Here is a 13,665-nt window from a genome sequence, read left to right as displayed (position 1 = left end):
AAATGGATTAACGAGGTGGAGTTGGGGTGGAAATGGATTAACGGTGGGGGAGTTAGTACGGAACTGGATTAGTGGTGGGGGGATGGGTTCGGGGTGCTTACTGGATATACTTGCAGGATTAATGAGACAGCTTAGGGGAAATCGCATGGAAATTTTCAGTCATGTAATGATCAGTTATTCCATTCTAAGGTCAGTGAGGTGTGAGAAGGGAATGGCGTCTGTTCCTGTTATCAAACATGGTCCTCGAATCACTTAAAATTTTTGAATGAAGAACAAGGCTGACTGACTGACTGAGTTTGGCTTTACGCCGCTCTTAGCAACATTCCAGCAACATCACGGCGGGGACACCAGAAATGGGCTTCACTGAAGAACGAGAATGTTGGCACAAGTATGGTTGCATTGTAACTAAGCTTCATCGCTTAGTACGCCAGCAATCACGTTTTTTTAAAAATGGTCATCAAATGTATGTCTGTTTATTCTGTCTGTATGCATGTGCATGCCTGTTGTGTACGTACGTGAGGGTAAATCCACGTGACGGTGGCAGGGGGGTCGCTGTCGACATCACAGTGCAGTGTCACGGTGGTGCCAGTGGTAATGGTTTTGTCCTCGGGGCGTTCTCGATTCGAGGGACACCTGCAAGTCAATATGTAACTTCGTACATGAGCACAATATACCACACATATATACTGCTGACATTACAGCCACAACAACCACGCCCCCAACAGGTGGATGTCGACATGGACAGGAGAGTCACACACTGCTGACATTACAGACACAACAACCACGACCCCAACAGGTGGAGGTCGACATGGACAGGAGTGTCACATACTGCTGACATTACAGCCACAACAACCACGCCCCCAACAGGTGGAGGTCGACATGGACAGGAGAGTCACACACTGCTGACATTACAGCCACAACAACCACGCCCCCAACAGGTGGAGGTCGACATGGACAGGAGAGTCACATACTGCTGACATTACAGACACAACAACCACGCCCCCAACAGGTGGAGGTCGACATGGACAGGAGAGTCACATACTGCTGACATTACAGCCACAACAACCACGCCCCCAACAGGTGGAGGTCGACATGGACAGGAGAGTCACATACTGCTCACATTACAGCCACAACAACCACGCCCCCAACAGGTGGAGGTCGACATGGACAGGAGTGTCACATACTGCTGACATTACAGACACAACAACCACGCCCCCAACAGGTGGAGGTCGACATGGACAGGAGTGTCACATACTGCTGACATTACAGACACAACAACCACGCCCCCAACAGGTGGAGGTCGACATGGACAGGAGTGTCACATACTGCTGACATTACAGACACAACAACCACGCCCCCAACAGGTGGAGGTCGACATGGACAGGAGTGTCACATACTGCTGACATTACAGACACAACAACCACGCCCCCAACAGTCGACATGGACAGGAATACTGCTGACAACCACGCCCCCAACAGGTGGAGGTCGACATGGACAGGAGTGTCACATACTGCTGACATTACAGACACAACAACCACGCCCCCAACAGGTGGAGGTCGACATGGACAGGAGAGTCACATACTGCTGACATTACAGACACAACAACCACGCCCCAACAAGACATGGACAGGTGCATTACTGACTTGTTAAATAGAACCATATATCTTAATTGTAATGTTATTGTGAACTTTATTGCAGATGTGAATACAATATATTTGTTTCTATTCATATCCCCGTTAATGTTTCAAATGGGGTATCAAGCTGGTCTGATCAGTTTATACAAGGGAATATTATATATACCCAAAGATCTAGTCTATTTAATTATGTTTAATCTTTGAATAATATACGTACTTAGAATGCTCCTAAGTATATAAAACAATTCACTGTTTTCCTTGTTCTAATATTGTTGAATCAGCATATATGGTTTTCCCGCTCGATACATTTAACTTACCGAAAATTGTAAGACTAGCAGAAGCCTCTGTCCTCACCCCCTTGGACGTGGTCGCCCTACAGACGTAGTTCCCGCCATCAGAGGTCGTGGGAGAGGGAACTGTGAGGATGCTGACGCCCTGTTTGCTGTTGTCAATGTTTGCGTTGACCAGCACCGTTTGACCATTTTTCTTCTCGTGTATCCACTGCACTGTTGGTAGTGGGTAGCCACTGAACGAACAAGTCAGAGTTATGTCCCCTGGGCTGCCTTCAGTGAAGTTCAAGGCCGTAGGCGTAACAGACACGTTGATAGGCTCTGCAAGGAAATTTGTAGTACTCATATGGACTTTCTTAGGTATGTTCGAGTCACCATGTTGCCTTTGACAGTGGAGTGATTACTGTTGGAACAGAAATAACAAGAGGAACGGTGTGCATTATGTACATATGCAGGGCACAGTGGTGGATAGACATCTGTTGGCAGTTATGATTAGTGTAGAAACAGGGAACCGGTAAGTGCGGGTGTTTGTGTGCTTGAGGTTAAGTGTGTGGGTGAGTGAGTGAGTTTGTAAATGAGTGAGTGAGTGGATTGGTGGTGAGATTGAGTGAGTGGGAGTGTGGATCTGTGGGTTTGAGCGTGCAGGTGAGGTGGCGAGCAAGTGGATGGATGAGTGGGTAAGTGTGCTTGACTGTCAGGGATGAGTGAGTGAGTGACTTTGAAACGTGGTCCTATCACCATGGGGGACGAAAGCCACAATCAGTTTATAACGTCCAACATGAACACGTAGGTGGATGTGCTGTTATCGAGTAATGTATCTGTGTTAATTCTGGGATTCGAACTCACAGAGTTCGGCTAAGAATCGAAACTTTGTATTATGAATTACGGCATCCAAGAATTCTGAGCCCATGTGACCCGTCATTTATGACAGCTGAGTTGGTACCATGTTGCCATAAACCGCGCTATAAGTGGTCCAAACACCCTTGTTTAATTGAAACAAAAATATGTGCATGTGTGTGCGTGCGTGCGTATACGTACATGCGTGCGTGCGACTGTATCAACTCCGAAACCCACACTATTCCAGCTGTATGACGGCAGCCTGTTATTACGCGTGTTTGATCCAGACAATCAAGTGATTGACATAATGGCGAGAATTTATTGATGTCAACTAGACATTCATAATTCTCGCCTTTAATCCAGTGATTGATATTATGAGCAACGGGTCACTACGACACAAAATCAGCCAGATCATCGAGTTTCAAATTCTTTTGACGAACAACATTATTTGCTAAGGATCAATACTAATCCGGAAATCCCAAGATTTGCAAGATCTCAGCCACAACTAAGACATTTTGTTAACACGGCAACTGATTCACGTATCCGTTTCATGTTGAGTATGTGAACCTTGTCCAACCGCTGACAAACGAGTGTTTTGGCGGGGTTTCATTGATGGTGTGGGTGTGCCTCTGCTATGGGAGTAATCGTGACCTTGTGACGATCAGACAAAATCGGAATGGACAGCGATACATCACTGACATCCCAGACAGGGTTGTTGTACCACATTTCGATGACCATCCTCTGAAAATATGCCAATCCTTCATGGACAACACTGCTAGGCCACATCGTGCAGTGCCGTTGGTGGGGAGTGGCGTCAACAGACGGTAGCAAGTGGATACTATGAAAAATATTAGGTGTTGCGCTACTTTTTGCCATACGTATAGTTACCCTTTGATCATCTTTGCATGGGTTGTAGACCATTTACCTGAAATATCCAGCATGTAAAGTGTGTCAGAACTACCAAACATGTTGGTCACTTTGCAGGTGAAGAGCTTTCCGTTGTCTGAGAGCTGCGCCCCCATCAGGGTGAGCCCGTCCTTTGACTGTACATAACGTGTGGTTCCCAGCAGTGATAGGGAGGGGATCCATTGTATTGTTGGGGGTGGATAGCCCGATTCTTTACAACCGAGAAGTACATTGTCGCCCACTGTTGCGTGGATAGTCACTGAATGGGATCCAATCTCTTTAGGTGCAGCTGAAAATAGTTCATGTTCAATATTCAATTTGATACCATTTGCTGTCTGAAATGTTATCATCTTAGCATTAGCACTCATGGGTGTGTGTATTTGTTGCAGTACAAATATACACAGCAACAGGCTCGGAGATTGACATGAGTTCGGCTGTAGACAGGGGCGGGGCTCTGTGATTGACAATACAGCTGTAGACAGGGGCGGGACTCGGTGATTGCCAGTACAGTTATAGACAGGGCTGGGACTCGGTGATTGACAGGAGTACATCTATAGACAGGATCGGGACACGGTGATTGAAAGTAGAGCTATAGACAGGGCCGGGACTCGGTTATTGACAGGAGCACATCTATAGACAGGGGCGGGACTCGATGCTTGACAGTGCAGCTATAGACAGGGCTGGGACTCGGTGATTGACAGGAGTACATCTAAAGACAGGGGCGGGACTCGGTAATTGACAGGAGCACATCTATAGACAGGATCGGGAGACGGTGATTGACAGTAGAGCTATAGACAGGGTCGGGACTCGGTTATTGACAGGAGCACATATATAGACAGGGGCGGGACTCGGTTCATGACAGGAGCACATCTATAGACAGGGGCGGGACTCGGTGATTGACAGGAGTACATCCATAGACAGGGGCGGGTCTCGGTGCTTGACAGGAGCACATCTATATACAGGATCGGGACACGGTGATTGACAGTAGAGCTATAGACAGGGCCGGGACTCGGTTATTGACAGGAGCACATATATAGACAGGGGCGGGACTCGGTGATTGACAGTACAGTTATAGACAGGGTCGGGACTCGGTTCTTGACAGTACAGCTATAGACAGGGGCGGGACTCGGTTATTGACGGGAGTACATCTATAGACAGGGGTGAGACTCGGTGATTGACAGTACAGCTATAGACAGGGGCGGGACTCGGTGATTGACAGTACAGCTATAGACAGGGGCGGGACCCCGCGATTGACAGGAGCACATCCATAGACAGTGGCGGGACTCGGCGCTTGACAGGAGTACAGGTATAGACAGGGGCGCGGCTCAGTGATTGACAGGACTACAGTTATAGACAGGGGCGGGACTCGGTGATTGACAGTACAGCTATAAACAGGGGCGGGACTCAGTGATTGACAGTAGAGCTATAGACAGGGTCGGGGCTCGGTTATTGACAGTTCAGCTATTGACAGGGGCCGGGCTCGGAGATTGACAGGAGTACATCTATAGACAGGAGCGAGACTCGGTGATTGACAGTACAGCTATAGACAGGGGCGGGACTCGGTAATTGACAGTACAGCTATAGACAGGGTCGGGACTCGGTGATTGACAGTACAGCTATAAACAGGGGCGGGGCTCGGTTATTGACAGTTCAGCTATTGACAGGGGCGGGGCGCGGAGATTGACAGGAGTACATATATAGACAGGAGCGAGACTCGGTGATTGACAGTACAGCTATAGACAGGGTCGGGACTCGGTAATTGACAGGAGCACATATATAGACAGGGGCGGGACTCGGTGATTGACAGTACAGCTATAGACAGGGTCGGGACTCGGTGATTGACAGTTCAGCTATAGACAGGGGCGGGACTCAGTGATTGACAGTTCAGCTATTGACAGGGGCCGGGCTCGGAGATTGACAGGAGTACATCTATAGACAGGAGCGGGACTCGGTGATTGACAGTACAGCTATAGACAGGGGCGGGACTCGGTGATTGACAGGAGCACAGCTATAGACAGGGCGGGACTCGGTGATTGACAGTACAGCTATAGACAGGGTCGGGACTCGGTGATTGACGGGAGTACATCTATAGACAGGGCGGGACTCGGTGATTGACAGTACAGCTATAGACAGGGGCGGGACTCGGTAATTGACAGGAGCACAGCTATAGACAGGGTCGGGACTCGGTTCTTGACAGTACAGCTATAGACAGGGTCGGGACTCGGTTATTGACGGGAGTACATCTATAGACAGGGGCGGGACTCGGTGATTGACAGTACAGCTATAGACAGGGGCGGGACTCGGTGATTGACAGTAGAGCTATAGACAGGGGCGGGACTCCGTGATTGACAGGAGCACATCTATAGACAGGGTCGGGACTCAGTGATTGACAGTACAGTTATAGACAGGGGCGGGAATCGGTGATTGACAGTAGAGCTATAGACAGCGTCGGGGCTCGGTGATTGACAGGAGTACAGTTATAGACAGGGTTGGGGCTCGGTGATTGAAAGTTCAGCTATAGACAGGGGCGGGGCTCGGAGATTGACAGGAGTACATCTATAGACAGGAGCGAGACTCGGTGATTGACAGTACAGCTATAGACAGGGGCGGGACTCTTTTGCGAGTACAACTTTTGACATTGGTTGGTGAAAGAGTATAAAACTGAAAATGGGTGACTTCAATTGAAATAGAGTGGTTAGACGGTGTTATAAATGCGTGTATGGGCTACCGCCGCTGTTATCACTGGTTCTAAACATACAGTCTGACTTATGTTCTGTAGTTCACTCACAAAGGCGGAGGCAGCAGTCCTGTGGGAGAGGGGCGTTGCCACTCCCATAACCTCCGATATCCCCCTTGGGACCTGGAGGCCCAGACGGCCCTAGGGGGCCTATGTCACCTGGAAACAAAATGTATGACGCATAAAAAACTGTTTCATCCGGACTGATGCGTCAGGAGTATTGTTTAGTTACATGACTAGAGATATTCCCAGACGTAATCAGCGGTGTCCTAAGTAACGGGACTTTACGCCTTCTTAAAAGGGGTAGCTTTCAAATTCCGATTAAAAAACTCATTTCCTGTTGCTTTCCATGTGTATTATGAAATTGTGGAAACCAGCACCTGGTACCACAGCATTTGTTTAGTTTTCCCTACCAACTTTCAGTTATTAAGTCACCGTGCCTAAAAGACTGGACACCTATTGAAATTGTTCATCATTATTCCGGCGTTTTTTTGTTTCAATCATAACTAAAGAACCAGTAGTTAGAATAATTTCCAAAAAATCATTAAGGTGCCCCTGGTCCTGAAGTCGTTACCACAAAAATCTCTCAAGTCTCTGGACTCAAGTACAAAGGGGACATAATTCAAAATTAATGAAAATATTTCAGTGTCTAGACTAAAAATCTCCCAGACTACTGGCCCAAGGACCTCCAAATGTCTGGTACAGACCGGGAATCAGAATCCCTACAATTTCAAGTGCAAGACCCATGTAGCTACAAGGCACAGATTGGCGGCCATATTGGATTGAAGTTTTTGGTCGTGGTTTTCAGCATTTTCCTGAGTCTTGTCTCTCAAAATGTGCTGAACTCGAACCATCAGCGCCAGAGCTTCCAAAATTTCCATACTTTGTGTTTAAGGAACGTGACAGGGAAATACTGAAAACTCTTTCTTAAGGCCGCTGTGTTTGATAGCTCAGATCCTGCATATTCCAGAACACTATCTGTTTTAGGTATAGACATTAGAACAACGGAGTTACATGTTAAAGAGGGAACTATTTCTTCTCCCGGACTACTTAAAAAGAACATGACCCCGCGACCTCGGCTGTCTTCAAGAGATCCGCTCTCGTGTCAGAAACGTGTTCTTGGATGTGTTTTTGAGATCTATTCACGATTTCTGGCCGTCAAAGACACTTCAATCCCGTAGACCTCACACATCACGTACTTTTTGAGCAAATTATAAATGTTCACATAGACTATGATTTTCATCCCCATAGCTGGACTAGCCACGCTTCGGTGCAAACACGGCTCGGTTTAGTGAGTGAGTGAGTTTAGTTTTACGCCGCACTCAGCAATATTCCAGCCATCAAGTCAAAACATTGATTACACAACAGTCTCGTTTCCTGTTGACTGGGTTCCGTCCTATTGCGCAACTTAGTACAATGACCAGTCCAGAATTTTGAGACCTAATTCATTTAACTGGATACATAAATATTAATCAGTAGTATTTGATACATATAAGCACTTGTATATTGCAACACTACGCTTCTTATAATCCTTGCAAACATATCGTGCAGCGTGCTCTGTCGTACAGCGAACACTGACAAACGGAAACCTCGAAATCGTGGAAATCTCAAAACGAGGCTCTGCCACAGAAAAGTTTGGCGGTCTGGTACGGACTTGATATTATATCAATCACATTACTACACTAAATATGCACAACAAACCACATACCAGGTGTAACCAGTGAGCCAGATGCATTGTGAGTCATTTTACGACCTCATCAAACTGGGGCAGCCTGTGACATCTTAGTTAAGGTCAAGCTGCCTACACCTCGCCATAAAATATAGAAATACGATGTTATTAAAGTTTAAAATAAAAATTCACTTGTAATTACCATTTTCTTATGAAACAAAGAACTGGAATTCAGTGTAACCATAGTTGTTTGAGCTGTCTATTTTCAATTTCACAGGAGATAATTCGGATCGGCTGAAAAGTAGGTCATTGTCTGAATAGGTTAATGAGACTCATGTTTCGGTTTGTGGCGGCGGTCTGTAAATATTCAAGTCTGGACCAGACAATCCAGTGATCAACAGCATGAGCATCGACCTGCGCAATTGGGAACCGATGACATCTGTCAACCAAGTCAGCGAGCCTCACCAACCGATCCCGTTAGTCGCCTCTTACAACAAGCATGGGTTACTGAAGATCAATATTCTAACCCGGACCTCCACGGATCGCTCGTTTCAGAGAAGGCTACTAAGGTTTGTGTTCCTGTCAGTGTCAACAACGGGCTCTTTTCCTTTAAGACTATTTATTCCCCGTGGTATCAATTTTTAGTCTTAGATCCATTATTATGATATTTGAAATAAATTGAAACCAAATTAAATCACATAACTTCTACACTGGCCTCCTGTTGAATCTCACATTAACTTTAATATCATCCGAGGAGGTTCTCAAGGGGTAACCTGGTACAAAAAGGCCTTATTCACATCAAGACCATGGAGCCACACATCGTTGCTCGTTGCTATCTTTAAAGATCACATACACTAAACGCCAAAAGAAACGTTACCCTCCTACCTTTATGAATTACTGAAAAACTATCAAAGATATGTTAGCAGGTATTAGTTTACCAGAAAGCTTAACAACACAGCTTTATGCAAACCACGAAAACATAATTCTCAAATGCATTCATATTTAGGTGAAATGCATCTTTTTTCATAAGAGTTAAATTGTCCTATATTCGTCCATGCCGAAATAAACCAATAACAGTGAATTTCATGTCCAAAAGAAAAGTTGAAATAAAGGTCTGCTTTGGGACAAAGATAAACCATTTAAAGTCACCATTTCGCAACTATTAAAACGCAAAACAACTGTTGTAGAGTGTGTAAAAGTGTAAAATAATCATTCCTATGATTTCGGTCTTTAAAACATTTTCTGCTGATTTGCATTAGTGAAAACAAGTAAAACGTGTCTTTGATATTGTGAAAAAATGTTTAGGAACATCTACGATTATCTTTGTTAACATGTTTGCTTGCTAAGTAACAATTTTTCCATTTTCTGTTTACTCATAGCAATTTTAATCGCCAAAACACAGCAATATTCAAGCAGCATTTGCATCCATTTCACATGTAGAATGATTCTATAGGGTATGAAGAGAGCCTAGAATACATGATCTGATACACAAGTATGGGAAATACTCCACGATTAACAGCTGAAGACAGGGAAAGAGCCAGTGTGATGGTGCACTTGGGGTCGACATACAATGCTGTTGCCAACGCCCTCGGCTGCCACCGTATCACGGTTATAAGAGTTATTGGTTTACTCTCATTCTGCCTACATCTCATTCAGCCTACAGACATTTTAAAAGTGTAGGCAGAATGAAAAAAAATTCAGGCCACCCCTAATTTAGAAATGGACTTGTCCATGACATAGCATAACACAATCTTGATTTTATTTTATTTTATTTATAGTAGACAACATAATATATACGGCGAGGGTCCATGATACATAGATGTATTGCCACAAGAGACGATATATCCCGATACAACTAAAATACTACCTATTGCATTAGGAACAGAAAGGGAGTCTCTTTGAAATTCTTCTGAATTTGTTTGTGTCTGCCATATTTGTAACATGAACGAAGGAGTTGGTATATAAGTGAAAGAGTGTGAACATTTTTCAAACTCTGAGAATTGTAGAATAGTTAAAGTTGTCTTCAAGTAACTGAAATGTTTTAGTTGTTTGACAAATAACACCATTTATTAACAGTATGAACTATGTCCTAGCTATGTTAAGAAAGAGAACGAGGGAATAAAAATGAGAAAGCAGACTTAAGTGTTTTTTTCAGCAATTCTGAATTCTGATATAATTACATTGAATCTTTCTTAACAAAGCTAAGAACAAGGAAGAGATAAAAATTAGAAAGCAGACTTTAGAGGTTTTTCAGCGGTTATGAATTCTGATATAAATTACGTTGAATTGTTTGTGTTTGTCATTCATTGTAGATTCCTCATGGTTTGTTCAATATATTATTGAATATTTTAGACTTGTCTGTGTTCTATTTTGCTGGTTCAGAGGGGACTTTTACACGTTTTGTCACGGCAAATTATTAACCGTAACAATATGTTACATTTGACACTTTCTAAAATGGCTTTGTGTATTTAATAAGAAAACAGTTAATAACAAATACATAAGAATGTCCATATAAACAAGGAAGAATCAAGCAGTCCGCTTATCCAAACAACTCAAATAAAAAACCGAACACACACACACAAATACAAGACACAAATAAAATCAAGCTCTTCCATTTTTCCTTGTAGGGAGGTAGGGTCAAGTATTATCTATCGCTTTCTCATTCTGCCTACACAGTTGTGACCAGCAGACCATGACGTGTGTTGTTCTTAACTGTAGGCAGAATGAGCTGTAGGCAGAATGAGAGGACACAGTTTTTAATTAAGTTTCAAAATGCATACAAGTATGATAAAGTACTAATAAGACTATAAGACCAAATATAAAGACGTACATTGACTAGTATCTACATACTGGTGATGTAGCAAGACATTTATCGCCCAGTATTGTCATTTCGACCCCCGCCTCGCTTCCGTAGAAGAAATCGTTATGTTACAAGTTGTGTCATGCAAAATCCTTTTGGTCATGATTCAAATACAGATTTAACTACGAGTAAAATGTAGTTTTGATGTTTTAACTTGATGAAAACAACCCATAATCTCATTATTTCTTTAACACACTTTAGCCCGTGACGTCACGATGTTTAAAAATGGCGGCGCCCTGTCGCGAACATCTGCCAGTCTGAGAGTAAATGCTAGTTAGCTTTGTTTTCACTGAGTAACAAAATCAAAACTATTTTCGACTGGTAATAAAATATGTATTTTATTGATTGCCAATAGGATTTTGCATGACATAGCTTATAACATAACAATTTCTCTCGTGGAAGCGAGGTGGGTGTCAATATAATACTACTTACAATATTCTTGTCACTTCGACCCCAACCTCGCCTCCGAGGAAGAAATCGTTATGTTAACAGTTCTGTCATGGAAAATCTTTTCGATCATCAATCATGTAAGATTTTACTACAACTAGTAAGTAGTTTTGATTTTATAACTTCCGTGAAGCAATCTGAACACATTTAAGATATCGTTCCAGGCTTCCACAATGCTCGCTTCGCTCTCACAAACATAACCCATTTAGCACGAACTGCGGGGTCCGGTGGAAATCAGTGCATTGCGACACCATCACCCGATCACTGGGAGTAATTGAAGGCAACGCAACGATTCGGAATGTCTTGGTTGACGTTAAGAAATCAGCAAAATGACGAGCTTGTTACACATTTTATATACAACTAAATCAAAACATTCCTCACATGACGTCACTTCCTGTTCGCTGCAGTGCTCTAGCGACAGAGTTACGTAACCTCTCTGTGGTTTCGTTGGCGGGCGAGAGTGAAGCAGGCGACTTTTTGGCAACTTTTAGTCTCTCGGTATTAATTAATCACGAATTTGGTGTTCCGCTTAAGACTAACCACACGTCTTTCATATGTAATGGTTAAAAGAGTACAAAAAACAAAAGTTTATTTGTTCTTTAAGATATATTTTAAAGATTTGAAACTGGACTTTTTTATGTCCTTTTTAAAATAGTTTTTGCCCTATCAACCTACATATTAGGCAGAAAAAAATCAGAAAACATACAATTGTGGTCCGCTACGGTAGTGAAAAGCACCTAAAACAAAAATGGGATTAAGACTTAACCTCGAGTTATGAAACCTGGCACGCAATTAAGAGACTGGTGCACATTAAGCCGACAATGGCAGCCGACAATGGCAAGCTACTTTTATATTTCATCCACACAGAATTCCACCAACGTCTGTTTTGACGACATTATGCCGTTCTTCTAGCAGCTGTATCCAGCCGTTCTCCTAGCAGCTGTGTCCAGCCGTTCTTCTAGCAGCTGTGTCCAGCCGTTCTCCTAGTAGCTGTATCCAGCCGTTCTTCTTGCAGATGTGTCCAGCCGTTCTTCTAGCAGCTATGTCCAGCCGTTCTCCTAGCAGCTTTATCCAGCCGTTCTTCTAGCAGCTGTGTCCAGCCGTTCTTCTAGCAGCTGTGTCCAGCCGTTCTCCTATCAGCTGTGTCGGGCCTCAGGTATGGCACATTTCATATTCGATTCATTTTATGCTAACTCATTGATATTTAGGAGATAAACATACTGTGTTGGTAATAGCGTTGTGTTCGGTTTAAAATCAAATTTAGAGCTCTTATGATTTCGTTATATACCTCTGATTTTCCAACACAGTACCATGACTGCATTATTAAGATTTAAAACAAATACATACTGTGTTAGAAAATCAGAGGTATATAACGTGATTATATACCGCTGAATGACTTTGATTAACCAATCACAATCCAGTATTTTCTGAAGTCATGGTAGAATGTCGGTAATACTACCTCTGTCACCCTTGTCTCCCTTAGGTCCAGCGAGGCCAGTTTGACCGGCGGTGCCCGGCTCGCCCTTTGCACCTGTGGCACCTGTAATTAAAGTCAGGGAATATGGGCATAACAGGTGAGTTTAACACTGTTGGGAACAGTACACTGAGTTCAATATTAGTGAATATCAGCACAAGATGTAATCATGTATGGCTATCACTGTTTGGGAGAGCACTTCCTCAATGTAGGGAAGAGAGCAACGTGAGAGTAGGACTGAGGCATTTCTCGAGGTGAAGGTCACTAAAGTACTGTCGGAAATACTAGAAAAATGCTTTTTGACTTATATTTCAAATTCAGAGGTATTACAGTTACTTAAATAACAAATATCACTTTAAGAAACATCTACCTAATGTAGACCGAGGGAATAAATTTTGAGACATGCCCTAAAATGCGTTTTTACTGATGAAAATACCAAAAAACTTGGAAAAATAAGGGGTAGTGGGACGTTATTTGATACAAACATTAACTGCCTGTGTTACGTCATCAGCATGCACGGTATCGACAGGTGAAATTGACACCTGAGCACAAGCTCGCGCGAGGGGTCATCTCAATAGATGTTTTCTTCAAAATGTTGAATATGTGTACGTATAGTATACGTATTGGTTATGTAAGGGATCATTTGTGTATGTGTGTTTGTTGTGAAAAAAAATCCTACATTGGAAAGAACCCTATCACTTGTGTTATCTTATCGATTGATTGTGGAAATGAGCAACGTTTTAATAAATGTTTTGCATGTCAACAGTATATGTCATTGCAAAAATATGGATGTAATTCGGTCAGTTTAATC

General features: G+C 43.4%; 1 protein-coding gene across 1 annotated transcript in view; it reads right to left on the bottom strand.

The window, feature by feature from the left end:
* The window catches only part of LOC124285114 (hemicentin-1-like), a 44,352-nt gene that overhangs the window by 15,070 nt on the left and 15,617 nt on the right, over positions 1–13,665 (bottom strand). Inside the window, exons 6-11 of the mRNA XM_046721266.1 lie at positions 12,840–12,920; positions 6,456–6,563; positions 3,687–3,956; positions 1,952–2,245; positions 1,405–1,510; positions 516–633 (exon numbers count right to left, since the gene is read on the bottom strand). Of these exons, the coding sequence (XP_046577222.1) occupies positions 516–633; positions 1,405–1,510; positions 1,952–2,245; positions 3,687–3,956; positions 6,456–6,563; positions 12,840–12,920 (977 nt within the window). The remainder of the gene's footprint in view (positions 1–515; positions 634–1,404; positions 1,511–1,951; positions 2,246–3,686; positions 3,957–6,455; positions 6,564–12,839; positions 12,921–13,665) is intronic.

This window comes from Haliotis rubra, unplaced genomic scaffold, assembly GCF_003918875.1.
Source record: "Haliotis rubra isolate DU_JTF1 unplaced genomic scaffold, ASM391887v1 Scf353, whole genome shotgun sequence".
Classification (NCBI taxonomy): domain Eukaryota; kingdom Metazoa; phylum Mollusca; class Gastropoda; order Lepetellida; family Haliotidae; genus Haliotis; species Haliotis rubra.
Note: the sequence above shows the minus strand (reverse complement) of the source record. Positions and strands in the feature narration are given on the sequence as shown.